This window comes from Oncorhynchus gorbuscha, linkage group LG12 (genome assembly GCF_021184085.1).
Source record: "Oncorhynchus gorbuscha isolate QuinsamMale2020 ecotype Even-year linkage group LG12, OgorEven_v1.0, whole genome shotgun sequence".
Lineage (NCBI taxonomy): Eukaryota > Metazoa > Chordata > Actinopteri > Salmoniformes > Salmonidae > Oncorhynchus > Oncorhynchus gorbuscha.
Genome location: NC_060184.1, coordinates 31,046,582 through 31,074,532, shown reverse-complemented (window position 1 = coordinate 31,074,532; position 27,951 = coordinate 31,046,582). Strand labels below are relative to the sequence as shown.

The 27,951-nt window shown below is 41.5% G+C and overlaps 1 protein-coding gene across 4 annotated transcripts in view; it reads left to right on the top strand.

The window, feature by feature from the left end:
• Positions 1 to 912: 912 nt before the first annotated feature.
• ppp4r4 (protein phosphatase 4, regulatory subunit 4) overlaps positions 913 to 27,951 on the top strand; it is a 129,065-nt gene continuing 102,026 nt past the window's right edge. The window contains exons 1-2 of one of the 4 annotated variants that reach the window (XM_046291814.1): positions 913 to 2,232; positions 4,183 to 4,256. In XM_046291814.1, coding sequence (XP_046147770.1) covers positions 2,128 to 2,232; positions 4,183 to 4,256 — 179 coding nt within the window. In that variant the 5' untranslated portion in view covers positions 913 to 2,127. Of the gene's footprint in view, positions 2,233 to 3,532; positions 3,579 to 4,182; positions 4,257 to 27,951 lie in introns of those variants that run through there. The other 3 variants (XM_046291811.1, XM_046291813.1, XM_046291816.1) reach the window with 3 other exon arrangements.

The window sequence follows — 27,951 nt, the reverse complement described above, 5'->3', positions numbered from 1 at the left end:
TGGCCTGCATAAAGTTGTACCAACAGCAGAGCTTTCCAGCACAGTGGAGTGAATCCTTACCACCGCTACACCTGACTATCAGCGGAGCCTTGTCTGGCAGGGAAACAATTCATTCAGCCTTGTTTAGTGTCTTTAAAAAAACATAGCTGATATGGCTGACTTGTTTAAACAAATGTGGTTTCTACTGACAATTGAGCTTTACAAACTATGGCATAAGGAAACGATGAGCGGATAAGAGGCATTCCATAATTTAGATTAAGACATACTACAGTAAGACATACGTAGTCAATATAACTATGTGTTCAGCACTTTTGAAATGTACAGCGACAGAATTTTTGCCACTGCTCATTACTAAGCACTTCCCCCACAAAACACATTGTGGGTGCTCCTCGTTATTTCTCAAAGTGTGTATGAGTGATGGCGAATGGGAATGATAAATCAGTGGCTGACAGCGATTCATCTGCTGCTGAACGACAGCGCTGCAGCATGTATGTCGCGGAGGGATCTTCAAGAAAACTGCAAAAAAAGAAGATCTGGTAAACCGCGAAGCATACGGACATCTCCCACTGGCGCAGCTGCCAAATTTAGCAGAGACCGCTGCTAAACATAGAGCGCACTGAACAATGAGTGCAGTTGCACATGGTCAAATCAATTCCAGTAATCAATTAGATAATCATACATTTACTCTGACACGTGGCGACCCACCATTAACAGGTATGCGACCCATTTTGGATCGTGACCCATTACTTTAAGAAATGCTGATCTAGACCCAAAACGTAAAAGCGGGTAACTGCATTTTCACATTGACGTACAGATGACGCTAAAGGCCGACCAGAGGCTTTGCTGAAATTGTATTATATCAGGGTTTTTTCAGCGCAAAAAAGTATACAAGTGTGGCAATTGTCACGCTTCTATACGAACTATTTTCAATCTTTTATAGCTGGTACTGGACTAGAATTTGATGAGAGGTGTAATACGTTATTTCAGCCAGGCACTGTGGCATGTCGTCGCCATGGAAACCTCTTTAGTCGCTGCAGTGCGTTTCCGTGGTGTAAACAGTATGTGCGTGTGCGTGGATTATGTTGAACATTACAGGGCCGAGAGAGAGATTTTCAAGGTGTCTGGCAAATGAACACGTAAACTATAACATCGTGTTGTTGTTAGCTTGGAGTAGAGCTATATTTTTCTGTTGTTGATAGTAATGTTTTTAGCACAGCGAAAGGGCATAATCTGCTACTCACTTCACTTCAGTTAAACTCCAACCTGGCTAGCTACATTATTAACGTTTTCCGCTAGCTAACGTTACGTTTGTAGGCTAACTTGAATCTTGATAGGTAGCAACTGTGGGTAGATGGATTTCAAAGCTTAGCTTTGGTAGTTATGTTGTTGTGAGATAGCTAGCTAACGTTAGCTTTTTTGGCAAACTATTTTTCGGTTTACATGTAGAGTTTTGCTTTGGCTAAGTCTGTCTCAGCTGTTTATTAGTCAGCAGCAATGAATCACTTTCATCCATCGAAAAGGACTTCATCATTCTGTCACTTGGAACAGGTCGAAACTACTCTAATATAGGAAGTGAACTTTGAAACATTACTTCTGCTATGAAGTACTGTAGCTAGCTAGTTATTTCAAGATAATAAACGACGTCTCTAAGTGCACCAGGGAACATTAGCAAGCTCGTAGGTCGTGTTATTCTAAAAAGCTAGCTAGGTAGCCAAACCAAACCAGTTGATGATGAGAGCTTTTCGTGGGAATTGAGTGCATCACTGTTTGCGATAGTAGGTGACAAGGTGGGATATTAGGTGACATCTCACCTTGTGAGATTTAAGCATAACTACAGCATTTTTTCATTATTTAAACATAGATAGAAAGCTATCAAATCAGAGAGGGAGGTGATCATGCTTTTCGGATGTGCTTGGAACTAACGTTACTCAGCATCATCTATCACCACTGCTACCCATCAAGTTCCAAGGCAGTAACGTTAGCTAACATCAAATACGCTTTCTCGTGGGTGGATCAGCTTTCCCCAAATCAAAGAATTCATCTTACACATTCACAGTTTGGAGCCATGACCATGACAAGGCTTTAACACTTGCGACAGCTGTTCCAAAAAGGAGACTAAAAACACAGATGTTCGTCAGCAAAATGACTTTGAACCAGTCCAGCCTGTTTGGTCAGGTAGACGATCTACAAGACTTAACATTCATCGAAAGACCTATACGCAGGAGTCTAAAGGTATTTGACAAGAAAGTGCATAGCTAACGTTATGTTTGAAATATTGATCTTCTACTATTTGTTCACTATATTCCGCGTGATGTTTTGTATGCCTTTTTCTCAGAAAATTGTCTTTGTAGAAATGTAATTGAAATAATTTTATACATCACTAAAAACAGGATTATAGGCTGATTTGATATTCTGATATCAAAGCCTAGGTTTGTTAATGTTACGAATAGCCTATATGTATATGAAAATGTATATGAAGGTGACAATAAGCATTGTCAACATAGCTACATCTGTCATTTGTATTTTCCTTTTCTTTTTAGTTATGGTTTCTGCTTTATTACAGCAGAACATAGGCACCTGCCTACACTTAGCCATTATCATGACTTTTCCTATATCATAACTTTTAGTTCCTCGCATAAATAGTCAATGGAACATGCTATCGCACTGTAGCCTGGCGGACACGGCAGCGACAGTTATCATTTCAGCATCAGTGTAGGCTACCCCTGTGAAATCGCTACTTGCACGAACCAAAGCCGCGTTCAAAACAACTGGGAATTCGGAAATCGCAGACTGTCGACGTCAATGCGTTCAAGACAATTGGGAACTCGGGGGGGAAAAAAGCTCCGACTGGGAAAATCGTTTTGAACGGTCATCCTACTTGGAATTTCAAGTCAGGAACTCTGGCCGCTTTCTAGAGGTCCGACTTTCTGACCTGAAGATCACTGACTTTATGATTTGACCTAGTTTTTTTTCACAAGGTCCCAGTTGTCTTGAATGGTGCTTTCCGAATTCCCAGTTGCTTTGAATGCAGCAGAAAACACTACAAGAACCGACTATGTAATGGGGTTGCCCACACGTTTGCTTTCTCCTGTGACGCAGCTTCTGTCAGCTGTTTGCATCACTGGCTCTCTTTCTCCCCCTCACTTGCCCGCTCCTCCACTGCGGACAGTATCTGCAGAACAGTCGAGGATTTCCTCTCCATCAAAAATAGTCACCCTCCTCTATGCTGTAGTTCAGGGGTTGGCAAGAGGCTGCCCGCAAGCATTTTTATTTTATTTTAAATTCTCCCTGCTGTAGTTTGTGGATCCTCTTGGTGCAAATGTGATATTAAAACATGGACAACCTTAGGGAATGTATAAAGGGTTAGAGTCCCATCTTTCTCCTCTTCCTCTCTTTAAATACTTGTTAGGCTGACAGTGAGGTACTGAGGAAAGGGTTAGTCGACTTTAACTATCTTATTCTGTATGCATGGCTGCTGCTTCAGAGGTGGGCGTGTGTTTTCTGTGCTTCGCTTTCTTTTTTTCTGTGTCGAGGAGGATCCAGAGTGAGGCGGCTCAGATAATGAGAGAAGCTTCAACGTAAGAGACTACGCACACACACACCCACACTCCCCCTGGTCCCCCACGCACACTCTCCCACGCAAGCAAACAGGGACAGAGAGAAATGTCGTGCCTCACTGCAACCCCCTTACTTATGACTCGCTGAGTCAATTTAGAACCGTGATCAGAATCCTGTCCAGCCCTCACCACATCAACCCAGAATTCCCCCCCCTCCTCCCCCACTCAAGTCTGGGTAAACAGGTCATTACTAGTACAATAGGATGCCCAGTCACAGTGGTAGAGCCAGTGAAGCGACAGATGCAGACAGAATGTAGTTAACCTTCCCTCCCACACACACACACACATTCACATAATGGAGTCCCTTTGCACACAATGGTTGAATCAACATTGTTTCCACATCATTTCAATGAAATGACATTGAACCAATGTGGAATAAAGGTTGAATTGACGTTCGTGCCTAGTGGGTGAGCATCCTCATAAGTTACTTAGTTATCGATTTGAGCGGCAGCACAGTGGTTTTGTAGATGGCGACGTGTCCTTTATAAAGTTGTCCAATGTCTGTTTTTATTTGGCTTGAGCTGATTAATCTCTCATTATCTTCTGTCTACTGTTCTACTTTCAGACTGCTGAAGAGATAGAGAAGCTGACCGTGGACGAGGATTTGAATGACATTGAGCGGGCGGTCTACCTCCTCAGGTAAAGGGGAATGGAGGGCTATTTTTAATCACAGTCTCTAGACCCTTATGAAAATGTTTTGAAATGATTGAATAGGTGTAGCCGAAGTAATGTGGTCAGAGGGCAAGGTGGAGCTATTATCTGATGTCTGCAATAAACATTAGCTCAGGGGTTTCGTTCAATTTAGCTTCTGACTAACCGACCCTCATGAACCGGTCAACAAATGGTTAAATGTTTACCAAGCAGTAAAATGACAATACCAACAGAAAATACTCTGCAGGTGTACAAAGAAAGGACATTTTTCATTAAGAGTTTCATCAAAACAAGCAACTACAGCAAGCCTATTGCCTTAGTCAAAAGGCTATAACCTATATATGAACATGCAACTGCTGTAAACATTTGCCAAAATGCAATTTGCGTGAAATCACAGTTGTAAACAGTAGGGTTGGGGGGGTATCCAGATTTTCATATGTCATACAGTCCTTGTCTCATCCCAGGATTTACAGTATTACTGGCTTAGTACACAAGGGGGAGCCCATTGGTCGTCTATTACCAGAATGCTAACAAAATTAGCACAAGTAATAGTGAATTTCCATGGACAGGGCAAGAACAGATTATTTAAAAAATACAAGGAAATCAAAAGAACTCATCCAAAGGGCCTTGACTTTTCAAATGCTGCAGAAAGTTAACACATTAGGATGCCACTTCACTTTATTAATTCAGCCACTTACTTAGATAACTAGCAAGCTTAAATTAGAGGTCGTGTTAACGCAGAATTCTTCGATTTTGACGCAGGGAAAAAATATAAAACGCCTAAGAAATATCTTGCTGCTTTTTGTTAACGCAGATCTAAAATGCTTCTTATTGTAATTTCTGCTCAGCATCAGAGAAATGTTGTGCTTCAGTTGCACTTCTCCACTCAGATGAGAATTTACTGGGCATTCTATCAACACCACTCTTGACTTTTCTCCTGTACTTTTCTTGGTGTAGCCAGTCTACTTTTCTCCGGTAAAATGCTAAATTAACTTCAAGCGAAACATTAGGAAATGTAGCTGGCTACATTCTTTCTATGATAAATATTAGAAATATGATAGCCATGCATCGTCTTTGCAAAACATACCTTGCTTTTTCATTGTAAGATTTCTAGCGTTGCACTTCTGTTGTCATCTGATGAAATTGAAGCTATTTTTTGCTGAATTTGTTGCTTCATAATGTGACAGTGTTCTTCATTTCACCTATCAGCTTTATCTCCTAACGTATTGCACAACTTGACTGCAGGTATTTACTGTAATAGTAGCCACAAATATGAACATTTATTGAAGAAATTCAAATAAATAGTTTCAATGGTATTGAAATACGATCCCGTGGCTATTGCCAAATACCACAGTATACGGTATATAGGGTACACCGCCCAAGCCTACTAAACAGCACACCTTAAGCATGCATTTCCATAAGTGACAGAGACTCTTAGAAAGAGGGGGATTCTAAAAGCAACAACTATGATGGGTTGTTAATTTGACTAGGATTGTGCCTTTGGCTTCTGGACAATGAAAGAAAGTTCATATGAAAACCAATAGAACAGGAGAGAAATGCTGGTTAATGGCAAGAGGAAGTCTCTGTAAAATAATTGCCTCCACGTTTCTATGGTTGGATTTTGGCTAGGCTACTTTGAAGCAAGGGAAGACATTCATCATTATTTGAAGTAAAGTAAAACGTTCAGGTTTCAAACAATTATACTGCCTCAAGCTCACATTGCGAAGTGGTGGGTGACTCGCTGATAGCATGCCTACCGTTGACTATATAGCCTATGCACTCAAATGGTGAATGGGAGTAGCACTTTAATTACGAGTTGAGATTGCTTGAGAAATACAAATACTATCTCTTTTTAATCGTGGTCATCAAAACGTTTTTTAACACGCGATTACATTTGGAATTGTTATTTCCGCTCAATGACTGGGTTTATAAAAGCACATTTCACTCTAGTACCAGCTTTTTGAGGTGCTGCTGTCTGACAAGTGATGGGCCATTCCACTCCTCAAACTAGGCTCTGTATGCTGTGCCAATGTGATAAGATACATGACGACTAACAAAAATACACACATGCCAATTTACTTCCTCTAAATTATGCAAATTATTCTATAGACCGATAACAGGACCGGTCAAATTTATTTTTGCCAACTAACCAATTAACGGTTAACCGTTAACATTCCTACCATGACCACATTTTTATATCTCCCGCGACCCCATTTTCTAATCAGGTCTCAACACCTACAGTTGAATTCAGAAGTTTACATACACCTTAACCAAATACATTTAAACTCAGTTTTTCACAATTCCTGACATTTAATCAAAGGAAAAATTCCCTGAATTTAGCTCAGTTAGGATCACCACTTTATTTTAAGAATGTGAAATGTCGGAATAATAGTAGAGAGAATGATTTATTTAAGCGTTTATTTCTTTCATCACATTCCCAGTGGATCAGAAGTTTACATACACTCAATTAGTATTTGGTACCATTGCCTTTCAATTGTTTAACTTTGGTCAAACATTTTGGGTAGCCTTCCACAAGCTTCCCACAATAAGTTTGGTGAATTTAGGCCCATTCCTCCTGTTGAGCTGGTGTAACTGAGTCAGGTTTGTAGGCCTCCTTGCTCGCACACGCTTTTTCAGTTCTGCCCACAAATGTTCTATTGGTTTGAAGTCAGGGCTTTGTGATGGCCACTCCAACACCATGACTTTGTTTTACTTAAGTCATTTTGTCACAACTTTGGAAGTATGCTTGGGGTCATTGTCCATTTGGAAGACCCATTTGCGACCAAGCTTTAACTTCCTGACTGATGTCTTGAGATGTTGCTTCAATATAGCCACATAATTTTCTCTCCTCATGATGCTATCTATTTTGTGAAGTGCACCAGTCCCTCCTGCAGCGAAGCACCTCCACAACACGATGTTGCCGCACCCGTGCTTTGCGGTTGGAATGGTGTTCTTCGGCTTGCAAGCCTCCCCTTTTCCTCCATACATAACAATGGTCATTATGGCCAAACAGTTCTAATTTTGTTTCATCAGACCAGAGGACATTTCTCCAAAAAGTATGATCTTTGTCCCCATGTGCAGTTGCAATCCGTAGTCTGGCTTTTTTTATGGTGGTTTTGGAGCAGTGACTTCTTCCTTGCTGACCGGCCTTTCAGGTTATGTTGATATAGGACTTGCATTACTGTGGATATAGATACTTTTGTACCTGTTTCCTCCAGCATCTTCACAAGGTCCTTTGCTGTTGTTCTGGGATTGATTTGCACTTTCCGCACCAAAGTACGTTCATCTCTAGGAGACAGAACACGTCTCCTTCCTGAGCAGTATGTCGGATGCGTGGTCCCATGGTGTTTAATAATAATAATATATGCCATTTAGCAGACGCTTTTATCCAAAGCGACTTACAGTCATGCGTGCATACATTCTACGTATGGGTGGTCCCGGGGATCGAACACACTACCCTGGCGTTACAAGCGCCATGCTCTACCAACTGAGCTACACACTTGCGTACTATTGTTTGTACAGATGAACGTGGTACCTTCAGGCGTTTGGAAATTGCCCCCAAAGATGATGTGGAGGTCTTCACATTTTTTTCTGTTCTGAGGTCTTGGCTGATTTCTTTTGATTTTCCCATGATGTCAAGCAAAGAGGCACTGAGTTTGAAGGTAGGACTTGAAATACATCCACAGGTACACCTTCAATTGACTCAAATGATGTCAATTAGCCTATCAGTAGCTTCTAACTCCATGACATAATTTTCTGGAATTTTCCAAGCTGTTTAAAGGCACAGTCAATTTAGTGTATGTAAACTTCTGACCCACTGGAATTGTGACAGTGAATTATAAGTGAAATAATCTGTCTGTAAACAATTGTTGGAAAAATGACTTGTGTCATGCCCAAAGTAGATGTCCTAAACAACTTGCCAAAACTATAGTTTGTTAACAAGAAATTTGTGGAGTGGTTGAAAAACAAGTTTTAATGACTCCAACCTAAGAGTATGTAAACTTCCGACTTCAACTGTAAGGGAAACGCTGCTGTAGCTAATGAACATAGGAAAATCCCTGTCTGGACATCTAAGCTTCAAGTTGCCAAATCAAAATGCCTGACTGGACATCTTGGCCAGAACTTAGTTGCCAAATGAGTCGCATGGAGAAGTCTTATTTGTTTGGAAAATGTGGGAGTTTACAAACCATTGAACATTGTCTGTCATTCCATATTGATTGTGTGTCGAGGGGTCCATCTCTGCCACTGCAGACCAAACATTCGAATCTGCATTCTCCTAACATAACAACACACTTGAGTCAACTGTGGAAAGTTCTGGAGCAAGAAGCTAGCTTGGCGCTTTTTGAGTTTTCAGGGAATGTGTGGAGATCACTGTGCGATGCTAAGTTAGCTGTCTGCTAGGCCTGCATGTGTCCCCTTCTAATGACCTTGATTTATTTGGAGCTCTGAGTAAGACATTGGATTTATAGGGGATCAAGCAGCATAGCTGTGAGAAATCCTATTGTATTTGTTGGCGTTGGTTATTATTGTTCTTCCGTAAGGGGAAATTCAATGGTAAGGTCAATCTGAGCATGAAAAAACGAAATAGCTAATTTCCTAATTAAACTACTTTCATATTTAATTGAATGTGTGTATTTTGAAGTACAGACTATAGTTGGCCTTTATATTTTCCAAATGTTGTGTTATTGTTAATACAAGGTAGGATACAAAGTCTCAAAGTAAGGTTTTTCAGTCAACTATATTTAATAGCTTTTGGCAATGGCTCACAGAACTTGTTTTGGTACTTAACCTGTCCTCCTGTGTTTCTGACGAATTCAGAAGGTTAATGAAACAATATCAAACACATTTTAGTCCATTGAGTGCTAGTATAGAATTTTACAATCTAGTAAAGATAGAACGCTCATTTGGACAGGCGGTGTCACATCCTTAACATTTTTGAAAAAGGTTATTGTAGATGCATTTAGAGTATGAATGTATTCCCATTTTCTATGCAAAGATAACTTTCATCAAGGGCTGAGGGGATGTGTAATTAGTTGCCTTTCTATCTTTGTCAGTACTCCTTCTAAGTGTAACGGATGTGACTGTTACATACGCTTCATAAAATGATTATGGACTCACTAGTCAGCATCACTGCATAACGCGATCATAATAACATGTTCATGCACTTCCTACTGTTTCCGAAGTGTGTTTATGTTCGTAAGCTAGCTGGCTATCTTAATCTATCTGTGTGAGTGATCCGTTACAGGTGTACGCACGTTCTCTTATGATCTTATGAACTGCAATGATGCGTTGTTCTGCTAACCAGAGAATTACATGTGATCACATCACATGGCATAATAAAGGTCTTAAATTCATAAACATAATTAAGGTCTTAAAAACTTTCACCGGTCATGCTGAGTTTGTTTACTTCCTGAGTAAGCACGGGTACCCCCCAGTGACAATATTGTTCAGTATCTGTGTGGCACTTGAGAAATGCAGCTGTCAAGCCTGAGGTGATTTTCGATCTGACAAGAAATTGACGAAAGTGCGAACCCTGTGCCATTGGTAGGTTCTAAAACTTTTTTTTACCCTTTCACATAATTACAGTGAAAAATAGTTTAACCCTTCATAGGAAATACATTAACATAATGAAGTATGTCAAGATATAGTAGAGATGAATGAGGAATACGTGCAGCTAGCTCAAATATGGAAATTAAAGTATTTAAAAAAATGTAAGTATCAATTTGATCAATTTGACTCCTGTGGAGTATATACTGTACCGTGCATTCGGAAAGTATTCAGACCCCTTCCCTCTTTCCACATTTTGTTACGTTCCAACCTTACTCTAAAATAGATTAAAACAAGAATACATCCTCATCAATCTACACACAATACTCCATAATGACAAAGCAAAACAGGTTTTTAGAAATGTTTGCAAATGTATAATAAAAAAAACAACAGATGCCTTATTTACATAAGTTTTCAAAACCTTTTGTCATGAGACTCGATATTGAGCTCCGGTGCATCCTGTTTCTATTGATCATCCTTGACATGTTGATTGGAGTCCACCAGTGGTAAATTAAATTGATTGGACATGATTTGGAAAGGCACATGCTTGTATATATTTGTGACTTGTTTCAGGAAACTAGGTGTATGTCGCATGTTTTTTGGCAGAAATGCCTTCTGGAACATTCCACTAACGGTCCCCAAACGTAGCTGCTGCTCACTCCGTCTGCTCGAAAATGGATAAATGTTTAAAAGTAAGGCCCGCATCCATAGAGACACATAACAGCTTTACTGGTAGTACTGCTACTACCAGAGGTACTACACATGCACCTGTTGATGACACGGGTTGTTCTGCTTCCACGAGCTCATCCACTGCTAGCATCAGTAATTCTACATTTGTTGTTATCCTAGCCTACATGGACACTGACAGTTGTGAATCTGATGCAGCCGAAGAGCTACTGCCCCCTTACCCGGGAAAGCACCGAACTACTTTGATTTGGGGTTCACTTATATTGGGAGTAGTGCCTTCAACTCAATGAAACCTTCCCTCTTGCGCAGACATTTAAAAACGAAACATGACCATTTAGAAAAATAAGCCACTGGTGTTTTTTGAGTGAGAATAAAGACAGTTTTTGAGTAGTAAGACATGTATAAAAGCAACAGATACCATTAATGAGAAGGGGCTAGAAGCGTCTTATATGGTGAGCTCCCGAGTGGCGAGGGCACATGCAAGCCCCATACTATTGTGGAGGACTTAATTCTTCCTGCGCCGCGGATATGTAAGAGCGTCTGCTAAATGACTTAAATGTAAATGTAAATGTAAATGTATATGGCTGGGAAAATGCTGGGGGAAAAGGCAAAAGAATATATATACAGACAATGCCTTCATCAAACAAGACTGTTTCACGACTCATCAGTGACATGGCAGGAGATGTTTTGAAGCAATTACTCCTTTGCATACAAGCCAGTGAATTATATGCGTTACAGCTGGATGAGTCAACAGACGTGGCAGGCCTGGCACAGCACCTGGTATATGTCCGTTATGTTTATGGGGGGTCAGTTAAGGAAAACATCCTCTTCTGCAAAACACTGGAAACCAGGACAACATGAGGATATTTGTAAAGTACCGGACAGCTTGTGACATCAAATGGACTTTGGTGGTCAAGATGTGTTGGTATCTGCACTGATGGTGCAAAGCCATGACAGGGAGACATACTAGAGTGGTAACGTGCGTGCAAGCAGTTTCTCCCGATGTCACTTTGGTACACTGCAGCATCCACCGAGAGGCTCTTGCTGCCAAGGGAATGCCTGACAGCTTGAAAGACGTTTTGGACACAATAGTGAATATGATTAAATTTGTTAAAGCAAGGCCCATGAACTCTTGTGTATTTTCTGCACTATCTAATGATATGGGCAGCGACCATGTAATGCTTTTATAACATACAGAAATGCGCTGGTTATCAAGGGGCAAAGTATTGACACATTTTTTTTAATTGAGAGACCAGCTTAAAGTTTTCTTTACTGACCATCATTTTCACTTGTCTGACCGCTTGCATGATGATGATTTTCTCACACGACTGCCTATCTGGGTGATGTTTTTCCTCGCCTGAATGATCTGAATCTAGGATTACAGGGAATCTCCGCAACTATATTCAATGTGCGGGACAAAATTGAGGCTATGATTAAGAAGTTGGAGCTTTTTTCTGACTGCAATAACAAAGACAACACACAGGTCTTTCCATCATTATATTATTATTTTTTGTGTGCAAATGAACTCGGACAATGTCAAATGTGATATAGCGAAGCACCTGAGTGAGCTGGGTGCACAATTACTCAGGTACTTTCCTGAAACGGATGACACAAAAAACTGGATTTGTGATCCCTTTCATGCCCTGCCTCCAGTCCACTTACCGATATCTGAACAAGAGAGCCTCATCGAAATTGCAACAAGTGGTTCTGTGAAAATTGAATTTAATCAGATTTCTGGATAGGGCTGCTCTCAGAGTTTATTTCCTTGGCAAATCATGCTGTTAAGACACTGATACCCTTCGCAACCATGTACACTACTGTTCAAAAGTTTGGGGTCACTTAGAAATGTCCTTGTTTTTTGTCCATATTTTATCGATTTAAAATAACACCAAATTGATGAGAAATACAGTGGAGACATTGTTAATGTGTTAAATGACTATTGTAGCTGGAAATGGCTGAATTTTTATGGGATATCTACATAGGCCTACAGAGACCCATTATCAGCAACCATCACTCCTGTGTTCCAATGGCATGTTGTGTTAGCTAATCCAAGTTTAGCATTTAAAAGGCTAATTGATCATTAGGAAACCCTTTTGCAATTATGTTAACACAGCTGAACACATTTGTTCTGATTTAAAGAAGCAATAAAACTGGCCTTCTTTAGACTAGTTGAGTATCTGGAGCATCAGCATTTGAGGGGTAGTTTACAGGCTCATAATGGCCAGAAACAAAGACCTTTCTTCTGAAACTTGTCAGTCTATGCTTGTTCTGAGAAATGAAGGCTATTCCATGCGAGAAATTGCCAAGAAACTGAATAGCTCCTACAACGCTGTGTACTACTCCCTTCACAGAACAGCGCAAACTGGCCCTAACCAGAATAGAAAGAGTGGGAGGCCCCGGTGCACAACTGAGCAAGAGGACATTATAGTATCTAGTTTGAGAAACAGATTCCTCACAAGTCCTCAACTGGCAGCTTCATTAAATAGTACCCACAAAGCACCTGTTTGAACTTATCAGTATAAAAGACACCTGTCCACAACCTCAAACAGTCACACTCCAAATTCCACTTTGGCCAAGACGAAAGAGCTATCAAAGGACACCAGAAACAAAATTGTAGACCTGCACCAGGCTGGGAAGACTGAATCTGCAATAGGTAAGCAGCTTGGTTTGAAGAAATCAACTGTGGGAGCAATTATTAGGAAATGGAAGACATACAAGACCACTGATAATCTCCCTCGATCTGGGGCTCCACGCAAGATCTCACCCCGTCGGGTCAAAATGATCACAAGAACGGTGAGCAAAAATCCTAGAACCACACGGGGGGAACTAGTGAATGACCTGCAGAGAGCTGGGACCAAAGTAACAAAGCCTACCATCAGCAAGGGCATTGAAGATGAAACGTGGCTGGGTCTTTCAGCATGACAATGATCCCAAACACACCGCCCGGGCAACGAAGGAGTGGCTTCGTAAGAAGCATTTCAAGGTCCTGGAGTGGCCTAGCCAGTCTCCAGATCTCAACCCCATAGAAAATCTTTGGAGGGAGTTGAAAGTCCGTGTTGCCCAGCAACAGCCCCAAAACATCACTGCTCTAGAGGAGATCTACATGGAGAAATGGGCCAAAATACCAGCAACAGTGTGTGAAAACCTTGTGAAGACTTACAGAAAACGTTTGACCTCTGTCATTGCCAACAAAGGGTATATAACAAAGTATTGAGATAAACTTTTGTTATTGACCAAATACTTATTTTCCACCATAATTTGCAAATAAATTCATTACAAATCCTACAATGTGATTTTCTGGATTTTTGTTCTTCTCATTTTGTCTGTCATAGTTGAAGTGTACCTATGAAGAAAATGACAGGCCTCTCATCTTTTTAAGTGGGAGAACTTGCACAATTGGTGGCTGACTAAATACTTTTTTGCCCCACTGTATATACTTTGGATGTTGCTTACTTTGATCTTCTCCCTGTTTACAAATATCTTGGCATCTAGATATGAGTTAGTTAAGAAGCTGAGAAAAAAATGCTACTTCTATATCAATAGGTCACACCTCTCACTAAATAGTAGAAAGTAGATCATTTAGTCGACGTTCCTACCGTTCTTAAACTATGGCAACATCGTCAATATGAATACAGCTGCCACTTCATTAAAGCTGTTGGATGCAGTTTATCATAGCGCACTGTGCTTTATTACGGATGACAGGTTTACTACACGTCACTGCATTCTCTAACAGTAAGTTGGTTAACCCTCTTTGATGTCACGTAGGTCGATACATTACTCTCTTTTAATTTAGAAAGCTATTTAACAAAAACTTGCTGTGCCTAACATCCCCTTTAGATGTGCGAGCTACCATACCTGGTCGCCAGGGATGGCTAACTCTAGGAATTCCTTCGGGCTCTGCAGAGTTGGGTAAAACAGCCTTTAGTTTTTTTGCATCTTATTTGTGGAATGATCACAAATTCTGTATAAATGTCCCTTCACTAAGCTCCGCCCCCCACGATTAGTGTTGCAACATCGTTCAATGTTTTCCCGGGAAGCCCAATTCCCCTATTCAACTACTGGCTAAAACCCTCACAATGATCTCAAACTGTTTCTAATAGACAATTACATTTAACACAGACTAACCTTTGCTAATCAGGAAACTCTTTGGGTATGTTGTGGTGGACTGTCATTACAATTGCTTCACGGGAACCTGGTAAAATTGTTTTTATTGTAACTAATCACTGAATGACTCTGAATTCACTGTCAATATGTAGTAAAGGGTTAGGGTTAGCTATAACCACTAACCAGCTGAGCTAGCAAACAATGTAACAAAAATATAATTTCAGTTTAGAACAAATACTCTATCAATACGCTCTGCATTTCAGGAATCACATTAGTACTCCTGGTTCACTGTTAAATTACTTAGCTCTCATGCTAGAAATGGTTGGAGATCCCTGTATTAGTGCCTCTAGGACAATTCAGACTGCTGATTCAATACCTTTTTACAAAAGAATGTGTTTTTTTTCTTCATCTTTTTTTCTTGTAATTCTGTTGCATTTTGTATAGTTTTGTATTTATTGTGTGTATCTTTGTTACAGGGCTAATTTGTAAAATAAACTTTAGTCTCAACATGACTCCCTGTCAAAATAAAGGTTAAATAAATAAAATACCCATGAGATTGTAAGGCGTAGCAGTATGCAACCTTGCATGATGTTAAAGGGCCATGGGCCACACCTCCTTATACAATGGCATGCCAATTGGCTACATGGTGGCGCTATAACATATGATTAAGCTTGGAAAGCTCACACCCCTTTCCCCTTAAAACGTAGAGTCAAGGAATTCAGTACATACTGTAGGTCCCTCTCCTCACAAGGAACAACATTTCCTCAAAGACCCATAAGGGCTGCCATAATGGACACACAACACATAAAACGCTACTCCTCTGGCTCCAAATGACTAATCTACACAAAACTTGATATATAACATCTATGGACCAAGGTCTCTACTCAAAATTGTACAGGCTAGTATGTAAAACAGCATGGCCCCTATTGACAAACGAACATTCACATGGGCCTGGTTTGACAAGTAAAATCAGACACGGTTATTTGTATTGTAGCCTTGGCTTCCAGGCCTCGCTCACATTGTTAACGAGAGCCTGGGTCATATTGGAAAAGTAAGTATGAGTGGAGTGCTGATTGCCAGCAGCCGCTGGCTGATTGGCTGTGAGTAGACATGATTTTTATTTTTAAACAACCACTCCTTCCTCTTCAGAAGCGCAAAATATCAAAAGTAAGCTAATTTACAATGCTAGCATTGCTAGTATAATAGTGCATTCGGAAAGTATTCAGACCCCTTCCCTTTTTCCACATTTTTTGTTACTTTTACAGCCTTATTCTAAAATTGATGAGGAAAAACATTTAATCTATCTACACACAATACCCCACAAAGTGAAAAACGAAACAGAAATTACTTATTTACGTAAGTATTCAGACCATTTGCTATGAGACTCGAAATTTAACTCAGGTGCATCCTGTTTCCATTGATCATCCTTGAGATGTTTCTACAACTTGATTGGAGTCCACCTGTGGTAAATTCAATTGATTGGACATGATTTGGAAAGGCACACACCTGTCTATATAAGGTCCCACAGTTCACAGTGCGTGTCAGAGCAAAAACCAAGCCATGAGGTCGAAGGAATTGTCCTTAGAGCTCCGAGACAGAATTTTGTCGAATGCACAGATCTGGGGTACTAAAAGATTTCTGCAGCATTGAAGGTCCCCAAGAACACAGTGGCCTCCATCATTCTTAAATGGAAGAAGTTTGGAACCTTCAAGACTTTTCTGAGAGCTGGCTGCCCGGCCAAACTGAGCAATCGGGGGAGAAGGGCCTTGGTCAGGGAGGTGACCAAGAACGCGATGGTCTCTCTGAGAGAGCTCCAGAGTTCCTCTGTGGAGATGGTTGTCCTTTTAGAAGGTTCTCCCATCTCAGCAATACTCCACCAATCAGGCCTTTATGGTAGAGTAAAAGTCACATGACAGCCTGCTTGTAGTTTGCCAAAAGGCACCTAAAGGACTGTCAGACCATAAGAAACAATATTCTCTGGTCTGATGAAACCAAGATTGAACTCTTTCAACTCTGTCCTGAATGCCAAGCGTCACATCTGGAGGAAACCTGGCACCATCCCTACAGTGAAGCATGGTGGTGACAGCATCATGCTGTGTGGGGATGTTTTTCAGAGGCAGGGACTGTGTGACTAGTCAGAATCGAGGTAAAGATGAATGGAGCAAAGTCCAGAGAGATCCTTGATGAAAACCTGCTCAAGAGCGCTTACGACCTCCGACTAGGGCAAAGGCTCACCTTCCAACAGGACAACGACCCTCAGGACACAGCCAAGACAATGCAGGAGTGGCTTCGGGACAAGCCTCAATGTCTTTGAGTGGCCCAGTCAGAGCCCGGACTTGAACCCGATCAAACATCTCTGGAGATACCTGAAAATAGCTGTGCAGCAAAGCTTCCCATCCAACCCGTTAGAGTTTGAGAGTATCTGCAGAGAAGAATGGGAGAAACTCTCCAAATACAGGTGTGCCAAGCTTGTCACGTCATATCCAAGAAGATTCGAGGCTTGCAATCGCAGCCAAAGGTGCCTCAACAAAATACTGAGTAAAAGTTCTGAATATTTATTTAAATTTGATATTTCAGTGTTTTATTTTGAATACATTTGCACAAAAAAAATTCAGTTTTTGCTTTTGTTATGGGGCATTAAAAAAAACAATTTAATCAATTTTAGAATAAGGCTGTAACATAACAAAATGTGGAAAAAGTCAAGGATTCTAAATACTTTCCGAATGCACTGTATCAGCGCCAGATGCAGGTAGGTTATAACTGGCCCTGTGAAGCATATCAAGAACTCGTACTGACCCTCCTTAATTTTTATCTGCTGATAAGATCGTTAATCTCAGTGTATCGCCGTCTCTTTCACTCTTCTCTTCGCCACCTCGGCAATGTCCCGCGGGGCCATTCATATTGTATTCTGGGAGTGATGGCGTTTGATTGATCCCAAATTTCCCCGACAGAGTTAGCCGGCCGTGTCCCGCTTTGGGGACGTCAGAGTGTGAGGAGTCACCTGTTCCTCGCCTTGACTTGTCTTCTTCCTGTCTAGACCCATCACTCAAAAGAACAAGATCCTGGTCAAGCTGTGGCCACACTGTTGCTAGTATGTAATGGATGTTTTTAGGTCCATCAAAGTTTTATGGGCTGGGCTCTAATTACAGGAGCGATAGAGTTCAGGTTTGATCATATTCCCCAACGAGTCATCCCAACATCCTATCCTCCAGTCCATTTGTCTAACAATTAACACCCCATACCATTCACAGTTAAAGGGAGGGAGATACTGTGCTTTTTTTCATCAGTTTGTGAGCAGGGTAATTTAAGGCTATTAGGTGGCTAGTTTACTGTACATATAAGCAAAGGAGCAAAGTCCCTGTCCCCAAAACCACGTGCTGCTCCTCGGCACAAGTGTAGATCTGAGGATTGAATGAGTATAAGCAATATGGGGAAAATTCGACCTAGTCTAAGTTGCAGCTACAACCAAAATGTTTATACTTGTCCAGTTATTTCAGATATCCATGAAGTGTTAGGTGTGGTTTCTGGAGCCTGCATTGGACATTTATTAATAATTTAGTTGATATTTCCTGTTCAAGAGAGATTATATGCGGTGAGAAAGAAACCGATCGTGTTGTATCTCTCATCTATGTTTCATGAGGACAAGAGTGGGTTGACATGTTAACTACGAGTTATGAAACTGGAAGCCTGACCTTAAGCTTACTACGGTATTTATGAGTGTCTATTGACTCTACCTGGATTGGACATTGTCTAAACAAAGTTAAACTGTGGCTAGAAAGCACCTAGGGTAAGTATCCCAGTTTTGTTTGCTCCGAATGGGCTTCAAATTTGCATCGTCAAATGAATTAAAACGCAGTCATTTTAAGATATACAGTGCCTTCAAAGAGTATTCACACCTCGACTTTTTCCACATAAGGTTGTGTTACAAAGTGAGATTAAAATGGATTTAATTGTAATTTCTTGTCAACGATTTTCACAAAATACTCTCCTGTCAAAGTGGAAGTAAAATTGTAAAAATATATGAGGGAAAAAACACCAATATCTTATTTGCTAAGTATTCAACCCCCTGAGTCAATACATATTAGAATCAATCACATTTGGCAGCAATTACAGATGTGAGTCTGTCTTGGTAAGTCTCTAAGAGCTTTCCACACCTGGATTGTTTCAACATTTGCCCATTATAAAAATAAAAAAAAATCATTGCTAGGTAATGCCATAGATTTTTCAAGTAGAAAGGTCCCAAACTGCTAATAAAGACTCGGTGCACTACTTTTGTGAAAATATTTAAACGAAATGTATTTGAGTGTTTACCAGCATTTGTAACTTGAGTCTGATAATGTTCTGTACAAAACAGTTAATCTAATAATATTTGCGGAATATAAAAATACTTGCATGATACGTTTTATTTATTTGCACCAAAGAAAACAACTGATAGGCAACAATACAGATCATTTTATCTAAAACCGTTGTGCAGGTGTGGATGGAAGCCCAAGGGCTCATATGAAACGTGGCACCGTCAAAGGATGCCAGCGTTCCAACATGTCAGTTCGTCAAGTTTCTGTCCTGCTAGAAATTCCCCAGTCAACTGTAAGTGCTGTTATTGTGAAGTGGAAACCATTTGTAACACTCACTACCGAGTTCCATACTGCCTCTGAAAGCAACATCAGCACAAAAAACTGTTAAGTCGGGAGCTTCATGACATGGGTTTCCATGGCCGAGCAGCCACACACAAGCCTAAGATCATCATGCACAATGCCAAGCGTCGGCTGGAGGGGTGTAAAGCTCACCGCCATTGGACTGGTACAGTGGAAACGTGTTCTCTGGAGTGATGAATCATGCTTCACTATCTGGCAGATTGTCAGCAATCTAAGTGCAAGCGAATTGGCCCACTCACATAGATCATGCGTGGTGTTTGTGAATGGAATAATCTCGCTAGCTAGCAAGCAAGTTACAACAACTCCATCAACAAAATACTGCAAGTTTTCTAGAAATAAATGGTAAAATACCAATCGGGTTAATGTCATTGTTTATTTCAAGGTACACTACATGACTTGTTGAACATCTCATTCCAAAATCATAGCCATTAATATGGAGTTGGTCCCCCCTTTGCTGATATAACAACCTCCACTCTTCTGGGAAAGCTTTCCACTAGATGTTGGAACATTTCTGCGGGGACTTGCTTCCATTCAGCCACGAGCATTCGTGAGGTCGGCACTGATGTTGGGCAATTGGGCCTGGCTCGCAGTTGGCGTTCCAATTCATCCTAAAGGTGTTTGATGGGGTTGAGGTCAGGGCTCTGTACAGGCCAGTCAAGTTCTTCCACACTGATCTCGACAAACCATTTCTGTATCGACCTCGCTTTTTGCACAGGGGCATTGTCATGCTAAAACAGGAAAGGCCCTTCCCCAAACTGTTGCCACAAAGTTGGAAGCACAGAATCGTCTAGAATGGAATTTTATGCTATATAGCTAAGATTTCCCTTCACTAGATCTAAGGGGTCTAGCCTGAACCATGAGAAACAGCCAAAGGACCATTATTCCTCATCCACCAAACTTTACAGTTTCCACTATGCATTGGGCAGGTGACGTTCACCTGAGGCTCCTAATGATAAGTTATTTTTGATGCTGTGGCCCCCACACCCATCAAAGTTGCACATCCCTAATCTACACTGATTGAAGTGGATTTAACAGGGAGTAACAGGGATCATAACTTTCACCTGGTCAGTCTGTCATGGAAAGAGCAGGTGTTCTTAATGTTTTATGTACTCCGTGTAATAAAATATTGAATGACTTTGACATATGACATTTTTATATTACTCTAATCTCCCTATAGTGGACAATGTGTTACTAAATAACACAAGCTTACAATTTCACCACATAACATTTTGTGGAATATATGGGTATATTATTAGAAAAGTGTGTTGTCATCACGCTGACACTAAATCGATTGCTTAAATCAGATTTATATATTTCATTTGGTACTCATTTTCAAACTCAAATGGCACAGACAATTTGCAACTTTCTCTGTATAGAAATTGCTGGCCACAAGCTAATGCACACATTTTACTGTCAAGCTATTACTCAAATGAAAGGCAACTCCTGTAAATATTTAAAGGGATTATTCATTTAAATTATCCAATTAAAAAAGTGTTGCGTTTCCTATTTCATATTGGCCATCTACTGTAAACATTTGCCCATATCGAGACGAGTTGATAAAAGCCTACCACAGGTTCTCGTCTAACGACAGTTAAATGTAGCATACCCAAGTTGGTTGGGGTTTGTCTTTTAGAAGAGCACAAATGGTACTTGTCGCCGCAGTTATTGTCCCAGTTCCATTGATTTCAGTACTATATCGATGTGAGTGATTAATTTGCACCATCTATTACAGTCTGGAGTTGACTGCTTGGTAAATTTTGGTGCATGAGCAGTTAAGGTACTAATTTAGCAAAATACAAGTAATCTGAACACAAGTGTGACACGTGTGTGTGTGTGGAGAGTAGTTTTTATGTCTTGGTCTTCAACATATCATTACTTATTTCAGCATATTGACTATGAATTTGGACATTTTAAAATCTGTGTTTTGACATTCGGCTATAATTTAAAAAAACATGACAACAGTAAGCAGCAGCAATATTTTGTATTTTTTTGGGAGGCATTTTATTAGGGTCCCCATTAGCTGTTGCGAAAGCAGAAGCTACTCTTTCTGGGATTCACACAAAACATGAAACATGACATAATACAAAACATGAATAGACAAGAACAGTTGGAAGTACAGAACTACACCCATTTATATCCAGCATACATATCCTGCATATCAATACAATCGCACAAATATCTAGGTCAAATAGGGAGAGGCGTTGTGCCGGTGTAGCTTTATCTGTTCTTTTAAACTAGGTTTGCTCTTCATTTATGAGATGGAAGGGATTCCATACAATAATGGCTCTATTTAATACTGTACATTTTCTTGAATTTGTTCTGGATTTGGGGACTGTGAAAAGACCACTGTTGGCATGTCTGGTGTGTGTCAGCTGTGTGTAAGATAACTATGCAAACAATTAGTCATTTTCAATGCATTAATGTCTCTTATAAATAATAAGTGATGCAGTCAGTGTCTCCTCAACTTTTAGCCAAGAGAAACTGGTAATCATAGTATTTATATTAGTCCTCTGATTACAATGAAGAGCAAGATGTGCCGCTCTGTTCTGAGTCAGCTGCAACTTAACTAGGTCTTTCTTTGCATCAATTGACCACCTGACTGAACAATAATCAAGATAAGATCAAACTAGAGTCTGCAGGACTTGCTTTTTGGAGTGTGGTGTCAAAAAAGCAGAGCATCTCTTAATTGTGGACAGACCTCTCCCATCTTTACAACCATTGAATCTATATTTTTTTGACCATGACCGTTTACAATCTAAGGTAACTCCAAGTAATTTAGTCTCCTCAACTTTTTCAATAGCAACACCATTCACTACCAGATTCAGCTGAGTAGATAGATGGCTCTGAATCCACTATATGGCAGAGGTTGGAAAGCCATAAATGTGTTTTCTCAACAATAGGTTATGGTCAATAATATCAAAGGTTGCACTGAAATCTAACAGTACATCTCCCACAATCTTCTTATTATACATTTATTTAAACCAATCATTAGTCATTTGTGTCAGTGCAGTGCATGTTGAGTGCCCTTTTCTGTAAGCATGCTGAAAGTCTGTCAATTTCTTTGCAGTCATAGCATTGTATTTTTTTGTATCATCATTTTATAATTTTCAACTTATGTTTTAGTAATATACATTTTTCAACAGGATTCTACTTCATCAAGTAGGAACTACTAAATGAGTCCGAAAACGTGCTATGATTTTGATACTGGTGAAATCGTGGAAATGAGTTTGTCTTGCCTATTGAACGACAGTAGGACACACACGCAAGTATAAATTAGTCAACAGTTGAGTCATCTACTTTATGAAATAACAACCTGATGTTCGGTGTATTCACTTTAACCAGTGGACTGGCTAGCCTACTGGGCTGCAAGACATTTTGAGCGCACCATGATGCAGCAATGCTGCTTTCAATTGCACCAGTGATCCATGCAGAATTCTACCATTTTTAAACATGTTTTAAGTTTAAATGTTACAACCTACTTATGTTTTTGTTATTTAGAGTTTTTCAAATTATTATCTTGGATTAAGTTACCGGCATATTCTTTATTTATTTATCCATTATTTTACCAGGTAAATTGACTGAGAACACGTTCTCATTTACAGCAACGACCTGGGGAATAGTTACAGGGGAGAGGAGGGGGATTAATGAGCCAATTGTAAACTGGGGATTATTAGGTGACTGTGAATTATGCAAACAGCAGCAACAGATTGACAAATATTATTTATCTCTGGAGTCTTTTGTTTTATATATGTGAAAATGCTATATACAGCATCCTAATGTGCGGTTATACATAGGATTATAAAGAGGCATAAAAACACTGGCCAATTTTTTTCTAGTATTGGGTCGTACCCCCAGCCTGAATTATTTCCAGGCATTGTTCAGTTGGTATCAAGGGACCTAACATGTGCCAGGAAAACATTCCCCACACCATTACTCCACCAGCCTGTACCGTTTACATCAGGCAGGACCATCCTTATTCCAGTCTGCTGTCCCTTACATGCTTCAAGAGGGCCACCATTGTTCCTGTTCCCAAGAAAGCTAAGGTAACTGAGCTAAATGACTACCGCCTTGTAGCACTCACTTCCGTCATCATGAAGTGCTTTGAGAGACTAGTCAAGGACATATCACCTCCACCCTACCTGACACCCTAGACCCACTCCAATTTGCTTACCACCCCAATAGGTCCACAGACGACACAATCGCCATCACACTGCACACTGCCCTAATCCATCTGGACAAGAGGAATTCCTATGTAAGAATGCTGTTCATCGATTACAGCTCAGCATTTAACACCATAGTACCCTCCAAACTCGTCATTAAGCTCGAAACCCTGGGTCTCCAGGGTAACTGGGTCCTGGACTTCCTGACGGGCCGCCCCAAGGGGGTGAGGGTAGATAACATCACCCCGCTGATCCTCAACACTGGGTCCCCACAAGGGTGCGTTCTCAGCCCTCTCCTGTACTCTCTGTTCACCCACGACTGCGTGGCCATGCACGCCTCCAACTCAATCATCAAGTTTGCAGACGACACTACAGTGGTAGGCTTGATTACAAACAACAACGAGACGGCCAACAGGGAGGAGAAGAGGGCCCTCGGAGTGTGGTGTCAGGAAAATAACCTCCCACTCAACGTCAACAAAACAAAGGAGATGATCGTAGACTTCAGGAAACAGCAGAGGGAGCAGCCCCCTATCTATATTGACGGGACAGTAGTGGAGAGGGTGGAAAGTTTTAAGTTCCTCGGCGTACACATCACGGACAAACTGAGGCACAACCTCAGGAGGCTGAAGAAATTCGGCTTGTCACCTAAAACACTGACAAACTTTTACATGTGCACAATCGAGAGCATCCTGTCGGGCTGTATCACTGCCTGGTACAGCAGCTGCTCCGGCCATAACCGTAAGGCTCTCGAGAGGTTAGTGAGGTCTGCACAACACATCACCAGGTGCAAACTACCTGTCCTCCAGGACACCTACACCACCCGATGTCACAGGAAGAACAAAAAAGATCATCAAGGACAACAAACCCCAAGCCACTGCCTGTTCAACCCGCTATCATCCATAAGGAGAGGTCAGTACAGGTGCATCAAAGCGGGGACCGAGAGACTGAAAAACAGCTTCTATCTCAAGGCCATCAGACTGTTAAACAGCCATCACTAACATTGAGTGGCTGCTGCCAACATACTGACTCAACTCTAGCCACTTTAATAATGGAAAAATGTATGTAATCAATTTATCACTAGACACTTTATATGATGCTTACATTCCCTATATTACTCATCTCATATGTATATACTATACCATGTACTGCATCTTGCCATCTTGATGTAATTAAATGTATCACTAGCCACTTTAAACAATGCCACTTTATATAATGTTTTCATACCCTACATTACTCATCTCATATGTATATACTGTACTCTATACCATCTACTACATCTATGCTGTTCGGACATCACTCATTCGTATATTTCATTCCTCTACACTTGTGTGTGTATACGGTAGTTGTTAGGTTATATTACTTGTTAGATACTACTGCATGGTCGGAACTAGAAGCAAACATTTCGCTACACTTGTATTAACATCTGCTAACCATGTGTATGTGACAAATAACATTTGATTTGATTTGGATGGGGCCATAGACTCATGCTGCTTACGCCAAATCCTGACTGCCATCAGCATGATGCAACAGGAATGTGGCAACAGGAACCAGGCAATGTTTTTCCACTCCTCAATTGTCCAGTGTTGGTCATCGCGCGCCCACTGGAGCCGCTTCTTCTTGTTTTTAGCTGATAGAAGTGGAACCCGGTGTTGTCATCTGTGGCAATAGCTCAACCATGACAAGGACCGACGAATTGTACTTTCCGAGACGCTGTTCTGGACACCGCTGTTGTACTGTGCCGTTATTTGCCTGTTTGTGGCCCGATTCTTGCCATTCTCCTTCAACCTCTCATCAACGAGCTGTTTTTGCCCACAGGACTTCCGCTGACTGGATGTTCTTTGTTTTGTCGCACCATTCTCGGTAAACCCTAGACACTGTCGTGCGTGATAAGCCCTATTCTGAGATACTGGAACCGGCGTGCCTGGCAATCATACCACGCTCAACGTTGCTTAGGTCACTCGTTTAGCCCATTCTAACGTTCAATTAAACAGTTACTGGATGCATGTCTGCTTTATATAGCAAACCACAGCCACGTGTCTCACTGTCTGCATGAGCGAACCATTTTAGTGAACAGCATTGGGTACCTAATAAACTGGCCACTGGATGTATATAATAATGGTCCGTTTGGGTTGCATTTGTATGCGCACTGTATAGAATTGCAGTGATAGTCAGTGTTTGTAAAAAAAAAAAAAAGAATCTGACTGGGCACAAGGCTAATGGCAACAGCCACGCTTTGGTCATTGGGGGAACTCATCATGCCATACAATCAATGGTATAGGGGAAACACTGATCTATCTATTGCACTGCCTAAATCAAATCAAATCCAATTTTATTTGTCACATACACATGGTTAGCAGATGTTAATGCGAGTGTAGCGAAATGCTTGTGCTTCTAGTTCCGACAATGCAGTGATAACCAACAAGTAATCTAACTAACAATTCCAAAACTACTGTCTTATACACAGTGTAAGGGGATAAAGAATATGTACATAATGATATATGAATGAGTGATGGTACAGAGCAGCATACAGTAGATGGTATCGAGTACAGTATATACATATGAGATGAGTATGTAGACAAAGTAAACAAAGTGGCAAAGTTAAAGTGGCTAGTGATACATGTATTACATAAGGATGCAGTCGATGATGTAGAGTACAGTATATACGTATGCATATGAGATTAATAATGTAGGGTAAGTAACATTATATAAGGTAGCATTGTTTAAAATGGCTAGTGATATATTTACATCATTTCCCATCAATTCCCATTATTAGAGTGGCTGGAGTTGGGTCAGTGTCAATGACAGTGTGTTGGCAGCAGCCACTCAATGTTAGTGGTGGCTGTTTAACAGTCTGATGGCCTTGAGATAGAAGCTGTTTTTCAGTCTCTTGGTCCCAGCTTTGATGCACCTGTACTGACCTCGCCTTCTGGATGATAGCGGGGTGAACAGGCAGTGGCTCGGGTGGTTGATGTCCTTGATGATCTTTATGGCCTTCCTGTAACATCGGGTGGTGTAGGTGTCCTGGAGGGCAGGTAGTTTGCCCCCGGTGATGCGTTGTGCAGACCTCACTACCCTCTGGAGAGCCTTACGGTTGAGGGCGGAGCAGTTGCCGTACCAGGCGGTGATACAGCCCGCCAGGATGCCCTCGATTGTGCATCTGTAGAAGTTTGAGTGCTTTTGGTGACAAGCCAAATTTCTTCAGCCTCCTGAGGTTGAAGAGGCGCTGCTGCGCCTTCTTCACGACGCTGTCAGTGTGAGTGGACCAATTCAGTTTGTCTGTGATGTGTATGCCGATGAACTTAAAACTTGCTACCCTCTCCACTACTGTTCCATCGATGTGGATAGGGGGGTGTTCCCTCTGCTGTTTCCTGAAGTCCACAATCATCTCCTTAGTTTTGTTGACGTTGAGTGTGAGGTTATTTTTCTGACACCACACTCCGAGGGCCCTCACCTCCTCCCTGTAGGCCGTCTCATCGTAGTTGGTAATCAAGCCTACCACTGTTGTGTCGTCCGCAAACTTGATGATTGAGTTGGAGGCGTGCGTGGCCACGCAGTCGTGGGTGAACAGGGAGTACAGGAGAGGGCTCAGAACGCACCCTTGTGGGGCCCCCGTGTTGAGGATCAGCGGGGAGGAGATGTTGTTGCCTACCCTCACCACCTGGGGCGGCCCGTCAGGAAGTCCAGTACCCAGTTGCACAGGGCGGGGTCGAGACCCAGGGTCTCGAGCTTGATGACGAGCTTGGAGGGTACTATGGTGTTGAATGCCGAGCTGTAGTCGATGAACAGCATTCTCACATAGGTATTCCTCTTGTCCAGGTGGGTTAGGGCAGTGTGCAGTGTGGTTGAGATTGCATCGTCTGTGGACCTATTTGGGCGGTAAGCAAATTGGAGTGGGTCTAGGGTGTCAGGTAGTGTGGAGGTGATATGGTCCTTGACTAGTCTCTCAAAGCACTTCATGATGACGGAAGTGAGTGCTACGGGGCGGTAGTCGTTTAGCTCAGTTACCTTAGCTTTCTTGGGAACAGGAACAATGGTGGCCCTCTTGAAGCATGTGGGAACAGCAGACTGGTATAGGGATTGATTGAATATGTCCGTAAACACACCGGCCAGCTGGTCTGCGCATGCTCTGAGGGCGCGGCTGGGGATGCCATCTGGGCCTGCAGCCTTGCGAGGGTTAACACGTTTAAATGTCTTACTCACCTCGGCTGCAGTGAAGGAGAGACCGCATGTTTTCGTTGCAGGCCGTGTCAGTGGCACTGTATTGTCCTCAAAGCGGGCAATAAAGTTATTTAGTCTGCCTGGGAGCAAGACATCCTGGTCCGTGACTGGGCTGGGTTTCTTCTTGTAGTCCGTGATTGACTGTAGACCCTGCCACATGCCTCTTGTGTCTGAGCCGTTGAATTGAGATTCTACTTTGTCTCTGTACTGACGCTTAGCTTGTTTAGTAGCCTTGCGGAGGGAATAGCTGCGCTGTTTGTATTCGGTCATGTTGCCAGACACCTTGCCCTGATTAAAAGCAGTGGTTCGCGC